The sequence below is a fragment of the Hetaerina americana genome, unplaced genomic scaffold (assembly GCF_022747635.1).
Source record: "Hetaerina americana unplaced genomic scaffold, ioHetAmer1.1.p SCAF_61, whole genome shotgun sequence".
Classification (NCBI taxonomy): Eukaryota; Metazoa; Arthropoda; class Insecta; order Odonata; family Calopterygidae; genus Hetaerina; species Hetaerina americana.
This window is the reverse complement of record NW_027287217.1, coordinates 1,009,832-1,029,265: the sequence shown is the minus strand read 5'-3', so window position 1 is coordinate 1,029,265 and position 19,434 is coordinate 1,009,832. Positions and strand designations below refer to the sequence as shown.

Sequence of the window (19,434 nt, the reverse complement as noted above, 5' to 3'; positions counted from 1 at the left end):
ACGCGTAACTTTATGGAATTTTATTTTACGAATAAAAAATAAACCTGAAGGTAAAGTCCGCGAAACCTTCATACTCCCTGGCGTAGGTTTGAGCATGTACGAATGTACTTCAAAATACCTTGAAAGGGTCAGATTTAAAAATATAAGTCAGCAAATGAAAATATTTTTGGGGACTTGATTGAGTTTATTGAATTCGTAGGTCTGTCCCATTCAGCATGAACGTCTTCCACAAATTTGAACTCGATGGTACGTTCAACAATGACAATCGAAATGATTGGATGAATGAACGAGCGAAAGTCGCTCGACGCGTCTCCGTTGTTTTTCTACGGAGAGAAAATTTCTCATTGTTTCATTCCGGTCAGCGCATGCGCGAAGACAATCAGAGGCGGGGCAAGGTGGCTGTGCTACTCGGAGAAAATCTATTCACCTTGAGAGGCGTTGTCTTCCTGGAGGGACGCGATTTGTTGTTAATGTTGTGATATGAGGTGATTCGCGAAACATTAACGGCTCTCCTCCTCCCCGCGATACACAGGAACTCTCCGTGAAGCATCCCTCTTGGATATCATGGAGTCTAGTGGTTGAAAAAACGCTCCCTCCAAGTGGGAACGTGAAACACTATCCTCATAGTTCAAAAGACATGAGTATCAACGAATGAATTGAAAATCAATAGTGTCATATTTATATCTGAAATGCTAATTGCTCTGTCCGACGATATCAGTCACCATTATGTAGTATGTTAGTCATATGCGTCCAGTGTTTCTATTTAAATCAGGAGCAGATTTGAATGCAATAATCATTGCTAAGTTGGCAATTATTAAAATGTATGAATGAATTATTTATGAGAAAGCTTTGATTATTAGTGGAAGACACCCAATTAATTTTATTGTTACATTTTATGCTATATTTATAATTTGATTGGTTCTTATTTGGACAGCGATGACTCGATGATCTATTGTCAGGGGCTCTCTAAAGACCAAGAGTGTGTCATCACAGCCTAATATGCGTATTTATAATGAACCACAGTTATCAACCCGATGTTCGGTTAAAAAGGTGACGGTTTCCGAAGAAGTTTTAGTTCCCGGAGAATTACACAGCTTCGGTGAAGCAGAGGGTCCCCGGAGGCGTGCCCGGGAATCGAACCCGGGCCATCCGGCCTACTCAAGTGCTCTATCCACTGGCCTACCACCTCACTCGTTTTTAAACATCGGTGACCAATTGTGGAAAAATAGAGTGTTCCTTGACATTTAATATCAATAACTCTCAGGATATTCTTCATCCATCTAGCGTATAACCTTCGAATTTTTCGCAACAACCCTGCCTCTTCTCTTGCAATCCCTAAAACGTCTTCCTTGGTTTTCCTTTCTATTCACATGATATTTTTCATTCTTCTCAGCGCAAAAATATAAGGCCCAGCAATGTATATTTCACTGTTCGATAGGGAAAATCATGGCCATCATTAAATTCTTGATTCCGAGTCAGTAATCGATCACACTTCAGATAGCGTCATTAAGTGCGAATTTCTTCACTTATAGTCAGTAGATGCTTGATGTGATGTAAGCATTTTTCATTAGCGCACGCGAAGAACTTGCACAGGATAGAAATGCTGTTTTACGTCATGCAAATTGTGACGAGTATTTAAATTAATTCGTGCATTTTAAATTATTTTCTTAGATGAGCAGACTTCTTAAGACTCTAAGAAATTGGCATTTTTTTCAAATAATCTTAAAAATAAAATTAAGTTTTTCATTATATCATAATAAAATACATTGCGACGTGACATTTCAAATTACTTAAATTATTTCAATAAACCAACATCAACATTCGGGGGTACTGCACGACTGGAGGCATGGTGAAATTCTTGTTAACTAGCGATAGAAGAAAGAGCATTTGGAGAACATTTTCGATAGGACGGATGGAACATCCAAGCGCTAATATACGGAGAAAGAGTTGTCCTTGATAATGAAAATGAGAGTTGGAGTTGATGTTTGAGGTTATCAATTCTAAAGAATGAAGTTAGCCTAGAGGCTAAAAGAATGAAGTTAGAAGGACCTGTGAAAAGAAAAGGCAACGCAAAAATCGACTATAATACGTGGTAGGAATTTATTTCGAAAAAAATGGCAATTAAAACTTTGAGCAAGGTGTAAAAATAAACCTGAGTTTCCCACAGATGAATAGAAATACTGAGAGGTTCCCATAATTCACGTATGTCAATCGACTCACATTTAAAAAATCATACGGCATACTAAAGTGAGATAATTTGCTAGAATTTATTGGCAAACAAATCGGTTATGGAAGTTACGTGAATGAGAAGGAAATAGTCTATAAACCAAATGTATAAACAAAGACAGAACTAAATCGGGGTGACGAAGTACTCACGTCATAGCATCGGCAAATTTCGATAACCGTCTTCAATAATCGAGGTTCGCCGAGTGCTCAACAATGTCGAATCCTTTCTGAAAAAGGTCCCAGCTTACAAGTCGAAACGTCGATGAGTGGGATATTGGTCCAAGAGCATCGAATTCACACTGCCTACTTGCCACAGTAGTATTCATGACAACTTGTTTAACACTACGCCAAGAAGATAGCAGGCAAGACTTAAGACCTTTACCAAAATATATGACAACACTTAGAGCTTCTTTTGCGACATCGAGGGAATTATCATGGCCCCAAATTATATTTGTAGATTCGATTACCGAAATAAAATGAGGATTCATACCCCTCAGCGTATGAATGTACAACCCATTGCAGAAAAGTCAAACATGGAAGACTTACAAATAACAATCGAAGGAATGAAAAGCAATGGGGCTCCGTGGAGGGGCATAAGTACTGAAGCATTAATGGCTGTAGTCAAAGAAATATATATAGCCACACGAATAAACGAGTCTAATCAGCAAGCCTGGGTGAAAGAAGGAATGCCCAAAGAAAGGAAGGAGGCAATAATACGTAGAGACACTTCACAAAATAGAAAATAAACAGGACCCCAAAAAAAAAAAAAACTATCGAGTGGTAAGCCATTTGAATCTTACGTAAAATTCTGTAAAAACATAGTGAAAAAAGAGCTGGAAACTAACACCGGAGGGATCGAGATGGTGCGGGGGCTAACGTACTGGCTTCCCACCATGAGGGCGCGGGTTCAAATCCCGGCGGTGTTGAATATTTTTCAGAGGTATCTCGATCCCTACTTGAGGTGCTTTGTGGAGGGCACTTTGAGTGAGTACGCCGTCCGTCGGATGGGACGTTAAACTGCGGACCCCTTGGCGCCTTTCGTAAAGAGTAGGCTAATGCCGACGCCGGGTTTCTCTCCACCCTTCATCCTTTCCTATCCATCCCCTATGGCGCAAATGACCTTAGCTGTCGGTCGCCTCCCCTCAAAACTACTACTACTAACACCGAGAAAATAAAAGGCCGCCAAATGGGTTCCCAAAAAGGTCGGGCTGCAACAGACCAAATGTAGATAACTAAAGAAGCCAAATACAAGGTCTGTGCAAAAAAAGATGAGACTGGTCTTTTTACACGCGAACTACTTTACGCGGATTACAATCAGTAAGGCATCGCCTTCTAGCGTCATCTGTGAGAAGTAAAACAGCGCCTTGCTTGTGGCCCCATCTTGAATTTTCTCCGCTCAACAGCGATTCTTGTCTGTGTTCGCACACGCTTGCTGTACAAATTCTTGCGACGGTGAGAATGGAGGTGTTACAGAAGCAGCGCTTGTGCATTGAATTTTGTTTTAATCTCGGAAAAAATGCGACTGAATCTTTTGAAATGATTCAAGAGGCATTTGCCAATGAATCTATGAGTCGGGTACAGTGATTTCGTTGGCAAAACAAACCAAATATATTGGGAATTCAACGAGGATGGTCTATTCGTTGATATTTTAGCACAGTCGATGACATTGTCGACAAAGAAAAAATATGGGGACAAATGGTGATATCTATTGAAAACCAAAAGATTTAATAGGATTAGAAAATTTAATAGTTGCCGATTCAAGTGAGCGGTTAAAGTTGAAAACGAATATTCTACATCTTTTGGCGTAAAAACTGGAGTAAGCCATGAAGGCGGCCATTACTCTCTACCTCTCTCTCCTCTTCACATTATTTTTTTTACTTTTCACTTGTGGCTATTAAAGAGGCGCAGAAAAATGATATTGGTTTTGAAATTGGACGAAGGTCTGTCTAGGCAGTAGAATGGTAATAATGAGAGAAACGAAAAAACGAAATGAAATTATGAAAACAATGATGAAAATGAGGCACCCATTGTTCTAGATTGACGTTTTTGAGAATGTTGAAGTGTTCAAATATCTTAGGACTCTTTATCAGCTCATAAAACAGGGAACATTCTAAGAAGCAAAACGGAACAAACACTGCAAGTGAGACAAGACATCCTAAACAGTTTGTTATCATCAAATAGCATACCATAGAGAACTCAATATCTAAAGAACCGTAATAATATTCAAAAGAGTAAGTCTGTGGATTGTCTATCATAAACAAGAAGTTAAATTCACGGATTAAGAACAAAGCACTGAAATTTTACCACATGGTAAAAGATGAAATGAAATATAGTTGTGAAAATTCAACTATGGATTTTTTTTCTTTTCTGTTAACTTAGCTTAGTTCTAGAATCCAAATAACGCCATTCATACGATAACAGTATCTTTTCAGCACATTTAAGGTCCGGTTTCATAACGACTCATCAAATGCAATCGATAGTTAATGTGATATTAGTGACAAATCCGATTTTATAGACAAATAAGATTGCTTAATTGTGATTGTAAACATTGTAACCGTAGCAACACCGTCTGTCAATTATTGATTTGTTTAACGGTCGGTTTGGAACTTAACTAGCGGTAATAGAACTGAGTTTTGACCTAACGCGGAGGTTAAAAGTTAACCTTAAGTCCTATAACCTTATAATATTTTTTTAAAATATCCATTCCTCTAAAAATGTAATAGCATTTATGGGAAGGAAAAATTCGTGAATTTTTTTCGCCGTAACCCCTCGGAAAGTTTTCCGCATCAAAAGAAAATTATTAAAATTTCTTCGCTTTTTTAGGCCCCTGTGTACCTCTTAATATGCGATTTTGAAGCAATCTGTTTTCCGCCGCTTTATTCACAAATGCGCGTGGAGTTCCCTACAATCTCTCCCGTCCGCCGTTTTGCATTCCTTCCTTCTTGGCCCCCCTCCGAAGATTACACTCCAGTGAGGCAAGGTTTATTCGGCGTTATCCTCCTCCCACATTTTTTTATTGCTTCCGCTATCTCGTCAGGTGCATGTGCCATTCTTTCGTCACCTCATCCGGGCGTCGTGTGTCATAGCGTTGAGTGACAAGAGCCCACAATCCTACCGACCACCTCATTGCACTCCTTCCCCAACACGCTCAATCCTATGGGTGATGGTCTGACAATGCCGCTCAATTACAATTTCTACAAGTTTACGACTTCAAGCAAAAATCTAGCCACAATCCAAGGTGGTTTGGGAGGGGATGGTTCGGAAGTGTGGGATTCATATGGAAGGTTTTGGGAGAGTAGTGGGGAATGAACATATTTGGATGGTGGGGTAATTTAATGTCTCACATTGATCCCAAGCTCATTCCAGGAGTCGAGGAGCCAGTCGCTTGGCTGTTCTATTATCTTGAGTTTAAGTGGAGGGTGAGAGGGATACTAGAATGGAGACTCCACAGCATTTATCAAAGGGAGCGTTATGTTGGGAGGCATGCTATGGTATTGGGAGCACGCCAGACAGGGCAGAATGTTTTAAAGAAGCACAATGTTATTAATCCTTGTATTTATGATTAATTAAAAATTGCCCATTTTTAATTAATCATGATATTCCACCATATCACGCCTGAAACGTCTTTTTAAGCACATGAGGAGATTAACTACATTGCGATGATTACATACGAGGATCAAGAGGAGTAGGAGAATAGCTGGGAGAGAGTTAAAAAACGATCATCCATCAAGATAGATTTAAAAAAATGTAAACCCTTTTCATTTAAAAGAATCCACAGCCCTGAGTATTCAAAGAAAATGCCGATTTATTAAGACAAGAAATAACTGTAACAAAACCTATCGAAAGTAATCCTCAGAGTAGGTATAGCCTCAGTTATACTTTATTCCTAAAGATTCCAATTGGTTTTAGACCAGGTTGCCTCCACAATTTCGTTCCGTCTGTTGGCTGATTTCTCTTCTTAGTATATCGGAGTTGAGAATGGAAATTTGAGGATAAAGCATTCGAAAATCCGAAAGAGAGAACCACCACAAAGAGAGGCCCTTGACCTTCTGCAGGAGATGGGGCTGCACTACCACAATTTTAACTATTCATCAAGGGCATACCTCGGTGGATTGCGGGGGAAAAAGTATCCGATAGACTAAAATCCCTAGGGTACACGGTGCGCAGCATTCGCCTAGTGACAATCATGGAAGCCAGGAAACCGTTTCCCATTGATCGACACGTGGCGAGCGTCGTCAGCAATCCTTTGAATTTTCCCCAAGAGATCTGAAAGTGCTTCGTGGTAGTGGAGCGGTATCGCAGAGAACAGCTGCAGAGCTGCATGCGCTTTGGTCCCATCGGTATCGCTGGCTGATGAGCCAAGCGCTGCATGAGTTGAGCTGGATTGCACGCAGTGGAGGAGTGTTCTCGTGGACGAGGCAGCATTTACCAACTGTTGAGGACCGCAAGCAGCCTGCCAGGACCCAGGCGTTTCCAACTGGGGCCAAGACTATCTCTTGAGTACGGGAATTCCTTCTCTGAGAAGGATGACGGAAATCGCGAGCTCCAGCAGACGGTCGCGAGGACTCTCCGCCACTAAATTCAGTCATCCCAAGGCAAGCTACTCCTCCCGCTCCTAGAGGAACTAGCGAGCAGCAAGACGGTTCAATCAACCACTCATGGCTGAACGAGCTGTCGTCATTGCTTAGTGGAACGCTAATGGGATTCTTCAACGGCGTGAAGAGCTTCGGTCGTTCCTCCAGTAGAAGAATGCTGTCGTCGCTGCCGTCAACGAGACGCGCCTCCGCCCCCCTGATGAATGGACAATGCTGGGATAGATCATCTTCCATTCGAACCAGGATCTCCAGCGTCAGCGAGAGAGACTATCAGGGTGTGTGCCATCCTCGTCCACAAGTCCAAGCACGGAGTGTGTCAGATGACTCATCATCCACATGCAGAGTTGTCTCGGTGGACATGCGGACGCGGGAGCAATGGCTCCAAGTATCATTCCCATACTTTCCGCCGGGGATGCAGATGATCGGGCTGATTGAAGACGCCTGCTCTGTCATCATTCTGGGGGACTTGAATGCTAATCATCTCACTTGGCATTCACAGTCCTATAGTCCGAGAAGAGAAGATCTCCGTAAGCTGGCTGACGGTTTTGGGCCCGGCTCATGTATGAGCGGGCCCAGAACCAAACGCTGAAATCGGTTGGGACGAGAGTTCCTATCATGCCGACTTCATTAGCTTTCCACCGACTGGAAGTCCTTCCGAAGGATCATTGCCGAAGAGCTGGCAAAAGAGCCGCCTCATGGTCGGCCATTTCACATAGACCGTCACAACAGCCATTGAGGCCATAATTCCGTGGAGGGAAACGCGGAATTCGTACCTCCGGATTTCACTTGCCGAAACAGCGTTCGGTAGCAATGGCTGAGACACCGAACAGACAACATCGGCGGCAGCTTTCCGAGCTGAACATCGTGGTCCAGAACGCCCTACAGGAAGTCCGCTGGGACTACTGGGAGGCGCAACTGGGAAGAGTTCATCTCGGAGGACGGCAAGGAAGACATCGGCGGTGTGTGGAAGGTTAGCAGAAGGTTGCGGACCCCCCAGAGGCGAGGATGTGGAGACGCGATCTCCTGGGGAGAAGGTGGAACTGCTAGCCAACTATCTCGCGGGTAGTTTCTCGTCGAACTCCGGGGAACGAGGCTTCCCCCGAGATCGTGGCTTTGTCGGAAGCAGGTGATTGATTCTATATCTGAAGACGCCGCGGATGTGCCCGAGATCCGGCAGAAGGGCGTCATTGGGGCAATATGTCTCCTCCGTTCAAGGAAACCCCCCGACTCTGACATCCTAATGCTGTCATCCGGGAGCTACCAGAGTCGGCAGTGGCGTAACTGACCAGCATCATAAACGGCTAGGTCATACAACACAAGACAGAGAGATTGGAGGTGGGTCCTGGAGACTTCCAGCCCATTTCACCTCTCGACGAATTCGGCAAGATATTTGAGCGAATGCCCCAATGGCTAATAACTATTTCATCCGGGACACTGATCCTTTTGGAGGGACAGTTTGGCTTCGGCAAGCAGCATTTCATGGTCCATCAGCTGGTTAAAGCAGCGGATTTCATCACGGATGCCTTCAACAGGAAGATGGCGGTTGCCCATGCGTTTTTGGATGCCAGTAAGGCATTAGATTGCATCCAGCACCCCTGTTGAAGATAAGAGACTCCATTTCCTGAATTGGGTAGCTAAGCTGGTCCACTCTTATTCACGGGACAGGACATTCATGATGCGATGGCTCGAAGCAGACTCTGGGGTGCAACACATCTCCACTGGGGTGCCTCAAGGGTCCATATTAGGGCCATAGATTTTTAAAATTTATTCCCATGACGTTAATAAAGAGGATGGGAACCAAGAAAGTCTGTCCCTGTACATGGGCAACGTAGCTCCTGTGCAGATAGTGGAAGGAGACCTCAGTGCAGAGACTACAGGGGGCTGCAGACGAACTGCTGCTGTGGTATCATCGATGGCACCTTACAGTCAGTACACAGATGATGGAGGCGTGGAAGGTAATGCTTAATTACATTGAAAAAAAAGTTGGCTGGAATTGATATGAAAAACTATTGATTGATAAGATACAATCCACCACATTTTATTTTTTTTACCAGTCATGCTACATAATGAGGATTATTTCCAAAACCTTTAATTATTTCCTTTGATTAATGGATAGGAATCAATGCAAGTTGTATTCAGCTCTTCAGAATATTCTTGAATCAAAATTGGAAATACCAAACACTCCCAACACTGGATAAATCAATCATTAACGAAAACACCCTTTGATATTACCTATTTTTTTATTGACACCATTCCATAAGGAGATTGTAACATTAGTGATGCCTGCTTATCTCCCTTCAAAACCATTGCATTGAAACGTCAGCATAAGCATTGTTATCAGTTTCAAAATTTTATTAAAGCTTTTTAAATAACCAGCATATGTACAAACCAATACTACACACTTAAGAGAGATAGATTCATAATACTTTCAATCGAGTGTTCGATCTTGGCATTTTTTTTCATAACAACAAAATGAGATGCTAAGTGTGTTGAAGTAAACTCTGCCCCATGTTAGCCGGTGGCAGACGCTGCCTGCTTCTCTTCAAACTTCTTCATCCTCTCCTCCAGTTCTGGTCTGAAGTGGCGGATCAAGCCCTGTGAAGCAAGTCATCACAAGACCATTAGCAAAATGGTAATCAAATCCAGATAGAAGGAATTTCCACTTGTAATGAAAACCTACAGAACCCACAAAAATAGACTCATCAATAACAAAAACATTCCAGGAATATTGCAATTCCATTAATGCCAGTCTCATTTATTCCATGAATGATTAAACAATGACCTAACTATCAATAAAACAATCAAAATGTTCCCAGAAAATGAATACAATAATAAAACACAACCAATAACAAACACCATTTGAAGACTATTTTGATGCTAGAATGTTTTTCCATTCTCAAATTATAATTATCCTTAATATAAGTAATCTACCCCTTGAGGTAGGTTATCTATGGACACAACTACCAAACAACTCTCCTGTTTTTCTCAAAAAAACAGAACCAAACATCTTACTATAAAACAAGCCCCTCTTCACTTTAATATACTTCCTTCTTCCCTTCAATTCATCCAACATTCAATCCTATTTCTGCTCCTTCCGCGCTTTCCCAACATTCTCAGCCCTCTATTACAGTCTTCAACATCTCACTGCCAATCAATATGGTTTGCATGTATTTTCTGCCTCCCTATGATTTCTCACAAATATTCCTCTACGCCCCCACCATACCAAGCACTTCCTCATTTCTTTTTCCTTTCTGTCCATTTCACCTTCTCCATCTTTCTCCACATCCACATTTCAAAAGCCTCCAATCTAAGCCCACCATCATGCTTAAATGACCATTTTTCGGTGCCCCTACATAACTTTTACTCCATACCTACATAACCTTGCCCCTACATAACCTTAACTCCATGTCAAAGGTTTAAAGAGTCGTTTCTTAACATCCTTGCTCCTGTCCCTGTAATCATTTCCCTCCTCCTTGTTAATGCTTCTTTGCCAAATGCAATTCTTCTCCTTAAGTCACTACTACTGAGACAGACCATTTTGGTCCAAAACACTTCCGAGATTCATTTAACTGTTTCACCTGCTCTAGTTTTTGCTCTCCAATTTTAACATTTAACTGAGCATTCCTCTTACTGGAAAACCCCATTACCTTTACTTTATTTACAATTGTTCTCATCCCATTTCCATCAAATTGAATTTCCAATTCACTCAGCAATGCTTGTAATCCCTTAGCTGACTGACAAACTACAGCTTGGTCATCGGCAAACCAAACTGATTTTACAAATCCCGGGCCAAATCTAATGCATATCACCAGTTCTTCCCATGCCTCTTTAATTACATCCTGCACATATGCATTGAACAGGACATGTGATACTGGACAACCCTGACTTACTCCTCTTCCCAACACTGCCCTTTCAAACTCACCATCCACCAATCACACCTGACCAGTCTGAAATATGTACAGGGTGGAGATTAGCCTCCTATCCCTCCAATCTATTCCTGTTCCTAGGGGAAGTTTAAGCTTTCGAAAATTGCTAATGGCTTCGAGCTAAACGAAACATTCCCACGTCACACTGATTGATAGGTGATGACAATTCGGGTCATGACAATTTGGGTGGTGACCTAACAACCCTGTAACAAGCCCTTGTGTGACTTGCGGGCTACATGGTAGATGTAGATGAATTCCCAATTCAAATGAATGGGGGCTGCTAATTTTCATGGTCCCAGAAAAGAGTGTGTACTCACACGTAATGTCTCTAAATAAATCTATTAATTCTTGAAGTAGAGTTCCGGATTAATTTAATATAGTGCATCATCTAATCCTGAAGACATTTCCACATGAACTCATTTATTGAGCCAACTGCTAATGAGAGAGACACGTGAATTGTCGGGAGTGCTAATTTTTCTAAGTCTACAAACTCTAGCTTTATATGTAGCTTATTAGATTTTTTGAGCAATTGATGCCTGAGAACGTTTTTAGCCACATAACCTCAAAGCTATGTGCATATACGAGGGTCATCCGGAAAGTAGTACCCGTTCGTGAAATAAAGACACAAAAGTAAATATTAACAAACATAAAAAATTTTATTTGAAAGAGGATACTTTAAACTACTTCTCAACATAATCTCCAAGCAAATTAAGGCATTTGTCATAACGTGTGACAAGTTTCTGTATTCCTGCTGCATAGTCCTTCGCCGCCAGCTCATTGAGATACGCGAGGGACCCATCTTGCACAAATTTTTGCATAATGCAGATGGTGTTTAACAATTTCATGAACAATTGTTCGAGAAACATTGGGAAAATGCTCACAGATGTCATCAATTGTGACGCGCCGATCGTTCCTCACGAATTCGTCAACTGAGCTCACCAGTTGGTCTGTAATGACAGACGGTCTCCCCGAACGCTCATCGTCGTGTGTGTTCCCCCTCCCCATGTTGAAGTTGCGACACCACCGCCGAACAGACGACTCGTCCATTACATTGTCTCCATACACCTCCTTTAATTGGCGATGAATATCACATGGGCGAACGTTTCTTGCATTGAGGAATTTAATCACTGCCCTCACTTCACAACTGGCGGCGTTCTCAATTTTTTTAAACATTGTAAACAATCACAGAAACAACACAGGCAATGCTAGCGTCACGCAACTTGGCTCAGAGAAGGCAGACAAGCCACTGAAGCTATCTGACCTCGTCCAGCGGCTACTCGCGTCGTCAGCACTTCATGCGGCACGAACGGTTACTACTTTCCGGATGACCCTCGTAAATTGCATTTCATGGCATATTGAAAACACAAGTCACATTCGTATCATTCCATCAGCATAGTTATTAACAAGCTTTTCCATTTCTCCTCTCTAAGACACAATATATGCATCAAACCAGGAAAGAGGGATTTTGAAATTACACAGCGATTGCTATAGAATCACAGCGGTAGTATGATACAAAATGGAGTTGTTCAGTTTGGAATGAATTCAAAGAAGGCTTCACTTGTGCCCATTAACCTTCACTCATTGCTCAACACTGGGAACAAATCAATTACGAAAGCAGAGGAGGAGGAGAAAGGGATTTTTATACCTGAACAGGCCAGGCTGCTCCATCTCCAAGGGCACAAATGCTGTGCCCTTCAATCTGCTTGCTGATTTCCCACAGCATATCAATCTCATCCGGCTTTGCATTTCCAGTCACTGAAATAAGGAGAGAAAGTGATATCAGAAGATATGGCAACCACTGTACACCCATGAGCTCAAAGTTGTCACTTTCTTTTCTGAAACTGGTGTGCAAGAATTTTTTCGTTCGAAATTTGATTCAATCTGAAGAAAATGGGCAAACTTCTACCCCGCATGCATCATGGGGTTAATTCTGTGAATTGTCGAAATGACCAAGGGAACTTTTTAACAAGTTTTAATCATACTTTAAATAAAATTTTGAGATAATTTCACACAATGGCAAAATAGTTTATTATTACCGACTACCACTTAAACCATTATAGCTAAATCATAAATACACAATAAAACCATAAAATCCTTTATTGATTGCAAATAAACAAATTTCAGTAATTTCCTTAAAAATCTATCTAAGGGCATGTGAAAAAAAAATTTTTAATTTTCAGTCTGAGTATTACTCATGCTCATCATTCAAACACAAACTGACACAGGGCTATCATACAAATAATTACATTTTTGGTATTGTATACAAAATAATGGTAGAGTATGTGCATGCATAAATATATATTGGGATTGTTGAAAATCCATTTAATGTACTATATCTAAAGAACCTATGCTTAAAATAATTTGTATAGGCATACAATGTCATCATCTTGTGCCGCCTGAGCATGCATTTTTATATTAACTTTCTTGTCAACACTCAAATAAACAAATTCCAAAGAAACTGCAGGAGATGTCGCAACAGTAACTTTTAACGGAGTCATCCGCTAATGTGCATTTCAATGCAACAATTTCAGAGTGTAAAAATCATTCGCCTTGACTGGGATTCGAACCCAGATCCCTCAATATCTGGTCGAGTGCTTTAGCCACTTAAGCTACCGAGGCGTCCTCTTAAACTCAGAAATTTTGGGGCTTTTAAAGGAACAAGATGTTGTGACGAAATAGCTTAAAAGGACGCCTCGGTAGCTCAAGTGGCTAAAGCACTCGACCGGATATTGAGGGATATGGGTTCGAATCCCAGTCAAGGCAAATGATTTTTACACTCTGAAATTGTTGCATTGAGACTCAAATAAACTGTTAGATATAGTGCAACAGTTATTTTAACACAGTCATCATTGATGTGCACCAAAATTTGAGAATTTCACAGCGTAAGAATCGTTTGCCTTGGCTCGGATTCATACTTGGGACACCCTTGGATACCAGCCGAGCACATTAAACCAATTAAGCTGCTGATATCTCTGCTTGCACTGTGGTGAATTTCTAAGGGTTCCTATTCATCAGTAATATTGAGAACTTCAATTAGTTTTCACTTTCGGCAGATGAGAAATATTTAAAAAATAAAATAAAATGTCCGGGTGATGCTATGAAATCCACCATACTAATGAAGTTGCATGATTATATCACATTTCCCAGGTCATAATCCACCATGAACACATCAGAAAAAACTTCAAATCTACCACAAGAAATGACAATAAAACTTCCAATCCTAAGCTGAACTCACCAAACCTGTGGATAACCTTGTTCATCCAGGAGACGCCCTCTCGGCAAGGAGTGCACTGCCCACAGGACTCGTGTTTGTAGAACTCAATGAGGCGAGCAATAGCTTTCACAATATCCGTCTGCTTATTCATCACAATAACAGCGGCAGTCCCCAGACCAGTCTGGGCTGCCAATAAACCATCAAAGTCCATCAACACCTCATCACATACACTGCAAGGAAAGAGCCACCAATGACCAACATGAATTAATCACATGCACCAACAACATGATGGAATGATATTAAGAATCTAATTTGATAAAATCCAAGAATGTACAAAGCGCCTGAAGGAAATTCCAGTCATTGTCTTGAGTATCATCGTCACAAGTGACTTCAACGGGAGTTTCTACATCATGCTCAACATAAAACCCTGCCTGCTTATAGCAGTTGCATAATGTAGATTCCTCAATTTGCATCCAAGCCCACAATATATAGTGTAGGGCATGTAGTACACTTAAATCTCATCCTGTGGTTGGAGCTCACTAGTGCAATTTGGAGGAAAAACTTGTAATGATACATTCAGTGGATGGGCTGAACAATGATCGATAAACAACATACATTTCCTATTCCGAGATCTCATTTTAGCATCCAGAGCATGAAGCAGATTCTAAAATATTTCCAAGGTTATACATGCTTTGCAATTTTCAGGGCACAGTTTTAATAACACTGTTTTAGAATTTGCTGTGCAGTTATTTTAGCAATTTTTTCACATGTTTGAAGCACCGAGGGCTATTTGATTAACCAACCAATGGTGGCTGAAGTTTCTCACTTCCATCAGCATTTCTGATTAATAGGACAGTAAAAGACCCTGCCTCATCTCTTTCCATAATTCTCTGATTTTTCATACTTGGAATTCTTTACATACTTTCTCATTTTACATGTGTGTTGGCCCTGTTTTGTATGTTTCAGAATCAAATGGTGATTTTTCACTATTGTATTCAGTGTAAAGGCAGGCAATTTTAGACGTTTCACCAAATCAGCAAAGGTTCAATCATGAGACTCAAATTTTTCTAAAAAGTTTTAGTGTCTTCAATTAAAATGTTCCTTTTTCACCTCATCTTAACATTGTCAAACAGGATAAAATTAACATTCCTGAGAAATTGAGGAAAACTTAACACCTCACTGTTCGACTAGTGCTATCTTTTGTCCAATTTCCAAATTTTGTGATTAAATTAAATTGTATTTGAGTCAGTGTAGTTTTGACGCGATAAAGCAACTTTCAACACACTATATTTTTCAGTATCAATGCAACAACTGTTGCATCGAAGCAGTGCAAATGATACCACTCATCAGTTCTTGTGTTTTTCTCGCTTCATCATGTTTGGGTCATTTTCATGCCTTGCAATTTCAATAAATAGGAGAAATGAATCATCTCGCACAGGGGTTATTCCAATGTATAAATTACATAGCTAACTCCTCTTGGAACAAACTGAGATTAGTAGTTTAAGTAGTTCAAATTTCAGTAACTATGGTGCTTGTATGAGAGCTACCTTGCCGTACTTAAATGATTCCCTAAAAAAAAAATGTACAACTTACTCCTCTTTTATAAGTGTGTACACACGAAAAATGTCAGAAATTTTTTTAATGAAGACTGATGTTCATGAGTAACTGTTCTAGAATTTGAAATTTCTTTTACCAGTGGGAAAACTGAAAATGAAATCACGTAAATATGGGGGTTTCAGATACGTTGAAATAATTGGAAAAGTTACGGGGCCTGACGTAGAGTGTAATAAATGTTGGAAAACGTAAATTCCGATAATGCATTTGAAAGTTTAACTATATTTAGGGCTGTGTGATATGATTAATGGTCAAGTGGCTAAACAGCTCAAAATTAATTTGATCTCTGAGTAACAGAGCATGCAATAAGTAATTAACTATTTAATGTGAAGCTAACTGGGTGCACTAGAGCCCTCATCTAGTTATTATGACACTAGAACCTTTAATCTAATCAATGCAACAATTTCAGAGGGTAAAAATCATTTGCCTTGACTGGGATTCGAACCCAGATCCCTCAATATCCGGTCGAGTGCTTTAGCCAGTTAAGCTATCGAGGCGTCCTATTGAACACTGAAAATTTCTTTGGAAACTTTATTCTAATGATAACTGCAGAAATTAAGTGATAATTTTGTTAGAAACTCCCAACTCCAATTCAAATAAGAAGTAAACATGATGGTTTACAGAGCTCAACAAATATCACATACCTCAGAGTAACTCCAATAGTCTACAAAAGTTCATGACCTCTGTACAGAAACCAATTATAGTAGGATTGGAGTCTTATTTCGAAGACATGCAGTCACATTAGCATACAAGTTAAAGTGACAATTATCTTTTGAAACCAACCTTTATCTGAACCACTATTGCTGCCCCTATTAATTTAATCTCCTGACAGTACTTTTCTCTCTACTCAGTGCTTTTCTACGAAACTGAGAGGCCATAAGCTTTCAACTTGGCTACACATATAATCCCTCACACACATAAGAAGACTAAGCGGAAGAAAATTCCTCCACAAAGTTTGGCCTAATAAGACATTATTGGTTAATGCAATGGAAATTTTTTTTAAGGAGTAGATTCAAAGAGGATGAGAGATGTACTGAATTTGTAAAAACATTCAACAGAATTAATTGAGAAAAAAATGATTGGAGAAACTAGGATAAAAGCCCAACCAAAAGAGTAAGGGCCCAAAAGGCAAAATTAGACTATTATATGTATCACAATAAGTCAGAAAAGAACCTTCTTGGGATGAGGGGAGTGGATGAGCCTCCAGGAATAATCGCCAGCAAATTGTCCCAACCTCCCGTCACCCCACCACAGTGGTCTTCTATCAGCTTGCGCAGTGGCACTGACATCTCTTCCTCAACCGTGCACGGATTGACAACGTGGCCAGAGATGTTAAAGAGCTTGGTGCCAGTGTTTCTTGGACGGCCAAAGCCTGCAAACCAAGGACCACCACGGCGGCAGATTGTCTGCAAGGAAACGTAAAGCAAAGAGGTTCATCAACTCAAAAGTCAAATTAACAGCAGTGCGAATTGAGGCAAATATGTTAAATGATAAACTAATGGTAGGTGATGCTATACCTATTTTAGGTGAAGTCTCTTATTTACATACAGAAGTGTTTGTGGGTATGTACACTGGAACCTCGTTTAACGAGCAACTTGGATAGCGAGTAATTCACATAACAAGCAAAAATATTGGTCTGGAAATGACTCGGTTACCAATTGAATTTTTGTGTAATGAGTGACGAGAAAGTGGAAATTCCCACAATGATTGCATGCCTGCTACTTCAATTGGTGTTTAGCACTTGTTCCACTAGCGTCTTAGGGTCACTAGTGATCACACATTTTTCCAAATTTGTGTTCAGATATCATTTGTGATTTCTTTCTTCAAAGTTTAATAATCTTTTAAGCAAACTTCTACAAATATCCCAAAACAAAAAATCCACAAGAAGACCACCACAGGAGAATATAAATAACTGTAAAAATTAAAAGTAAAATATTTGAAAATCTGGAACAAGGCGAGAGGACCGCTGATCCAGGGCACACATCAACAATTGGTTGGCATCAAAAATTTGAATTTTCTTCGAGAACAAGGACAAAATTAAGGAGATAGATGCTTTAAAGTGAGTGACAAGAATATCTACGCAATGGTCAAGTATTCTCAATGATGCTGAAAGGTAGCTTCTTATATGGATATATAAATAGCATTTGCAATGCGACACTATTAAGGAGAATATCATTTGTGAGAGGGGGAGAGTGATTTTTGCTGATCTTATTTAGAGGATATGAGGATCATCAACGGCTGAAAAAGTATTTAAGGGGAGACTAGCGTGGTTCGAGAAGTTTTGAGAACAGGCATCCACAGCATTGTGAGACATGGTGAAGCATTTTTTAATTGTGGTGAGAAGGGTTTTTTCTGGAAGAAGATGCCAAAGTAAATCTATATTTGCACATGTAACAGTATAAGAGAATGCTTTGCCCAATCACAAGCCAATGAAAGGCCGTCTCGTGCAGCTATTTTGTGCCTGTGCAAGCGGCAATGTAAAAATTAAACCCCTGCTTGTATACAATTCATAAACTCCACCAACCTTCAAGATGTGATCAGTCTAAATCAGTAGGCTTAATGTGATATGAAGGTCATGGGGAACTGTTGCATTATATCATAACACACAGCCCTAATAGGGCAGTGGCTGTATGCACCACAAATTTTTTAAATTATTAATTCCAAGTTGCATTTCCACGAAATTTTGAAGCACCGGCAAAAAGAAGTGTCTCTTGAGAGCTTTCTAGTAAAAAGGAATTAGGTGCGTATCATAAATAATCAACAATTTATTTTGATTCTTTTTTGTTTTTACTAATTGAGCTCGCATTCCTGGTTGCTTCAATCAATGATAGAAGGAAAGGTGTAAATTATGCACAATTCTAAACATAATTTTCTTTGAATAAACCTTGTATATAATTTATCTTTTTAGGATTGACCCCATCATTGTATCTTACATTAATTTGTACGCAAAAAGTTGTTTCACCAAATGAGTGTTTTGCTTTAAGAGAAAGATCGCAGAATGAATGATGCTTAATGTACGAGGTTCCATTGTATATATGCATATACTACCTTGATCAAAAAGTTCCCGGAATAACCACCGTGTGGCGCTCCCATCGTTCCGATTTGAGTTCTGTTTTTTTTGTTAAATTGGTACATCTGTTGTTGATATTCCCTTTAAATCTTAGTGTCATAACTTGACATTTGCAAAAGTTACGTAGCCAAGAGTACATCTATCTCTGTGTGTGTTGGCGATTTTTTACAATTGCAGAAATGGATTTAAATTTGCAACAACGAACTTGTATTAAATTTTGCGTAAAAAACGGATTTAGTGGCGCACGGACGTTGGAAATGTTGGAAAAGTGTTTCGGCAACGATTCTCTAAAAAAAACGGTCGTTTACCAGTGGCACGAGCGGTTCAGAAGTGGTCGTGAGTCAATCGAAGATGATGAACGCAGTGGCAGACCATCGACATCGAAAGTCGGTGAAAAAATTGATAAAGTAAAAGAAATGTTGGTCAATAACCGCAAATTAACCATCAGAGAAATAGCGGAGGACTTGAACATTGCCTATGGATCCGCCCAAGACATTGTGGTTAATGATTTGGGTTTCCGTCGTGTAGCAGCAAAGTTGGTTCCAAAAGACCTCAATTTCATGCAAAAAAGAGACCGTGTTGACGTCGCAAAAGACATGATTTGCGAGGCTGAATCCGATCCCACATTCATCAAAAGGATCATTACTGGAGACGAGACGTGGGTTTATGAGTACGACACGCAATCCAGACATCAGGCAAGTGAATGGCGTTCACCAAATGAGCCGAGACCAAAAAAACCACGTCGTTTTCAGTCAAAAAAGAAGGCAATGCTGACGGTTTTCATGGATT

The 19,434-nt window shown here is 40.3% G+C and overlaps 1 protein-coding gene across 1 annotated transcript in view; it reads right to left on the bottom strand.

Moving 5' to 3' along the window:
• Positions 1-9,042: 9,042 nt before the first annotated feature.
• The window catches only part of LOC139695647 (NADH dehydrogenase [ubiquinone] flavoprotein 1, mitochondrial-like), a 20,962-nt gene continuing 10,570 nt past the window's right edge, over positions 9,043-19,434 (bottom strand). The window contains exons 7-10 of the mRNA XM_071594458.1: positions 16,749-16,981; positions 13,983-14,191; positions 12,393-12,502; positions 9,043-9,416 (exon numbers count right to left, since the gene is read on the bottom strand). Coding sequence (XP_071450559.1) covers positions 9,333-9,416; positions 12,393-12,502; positions 13,983-14,191; positions 16,749-16,981 — 636 coding nt within the window. The 3' untranslated portion in view covers positions 9,043-9,332. The remainder of the gene's footprint in view (positions 9,417-12,392; positions 12,503-13,982; positions 14,192-16,748; positions 16,982-19,434) is intronic.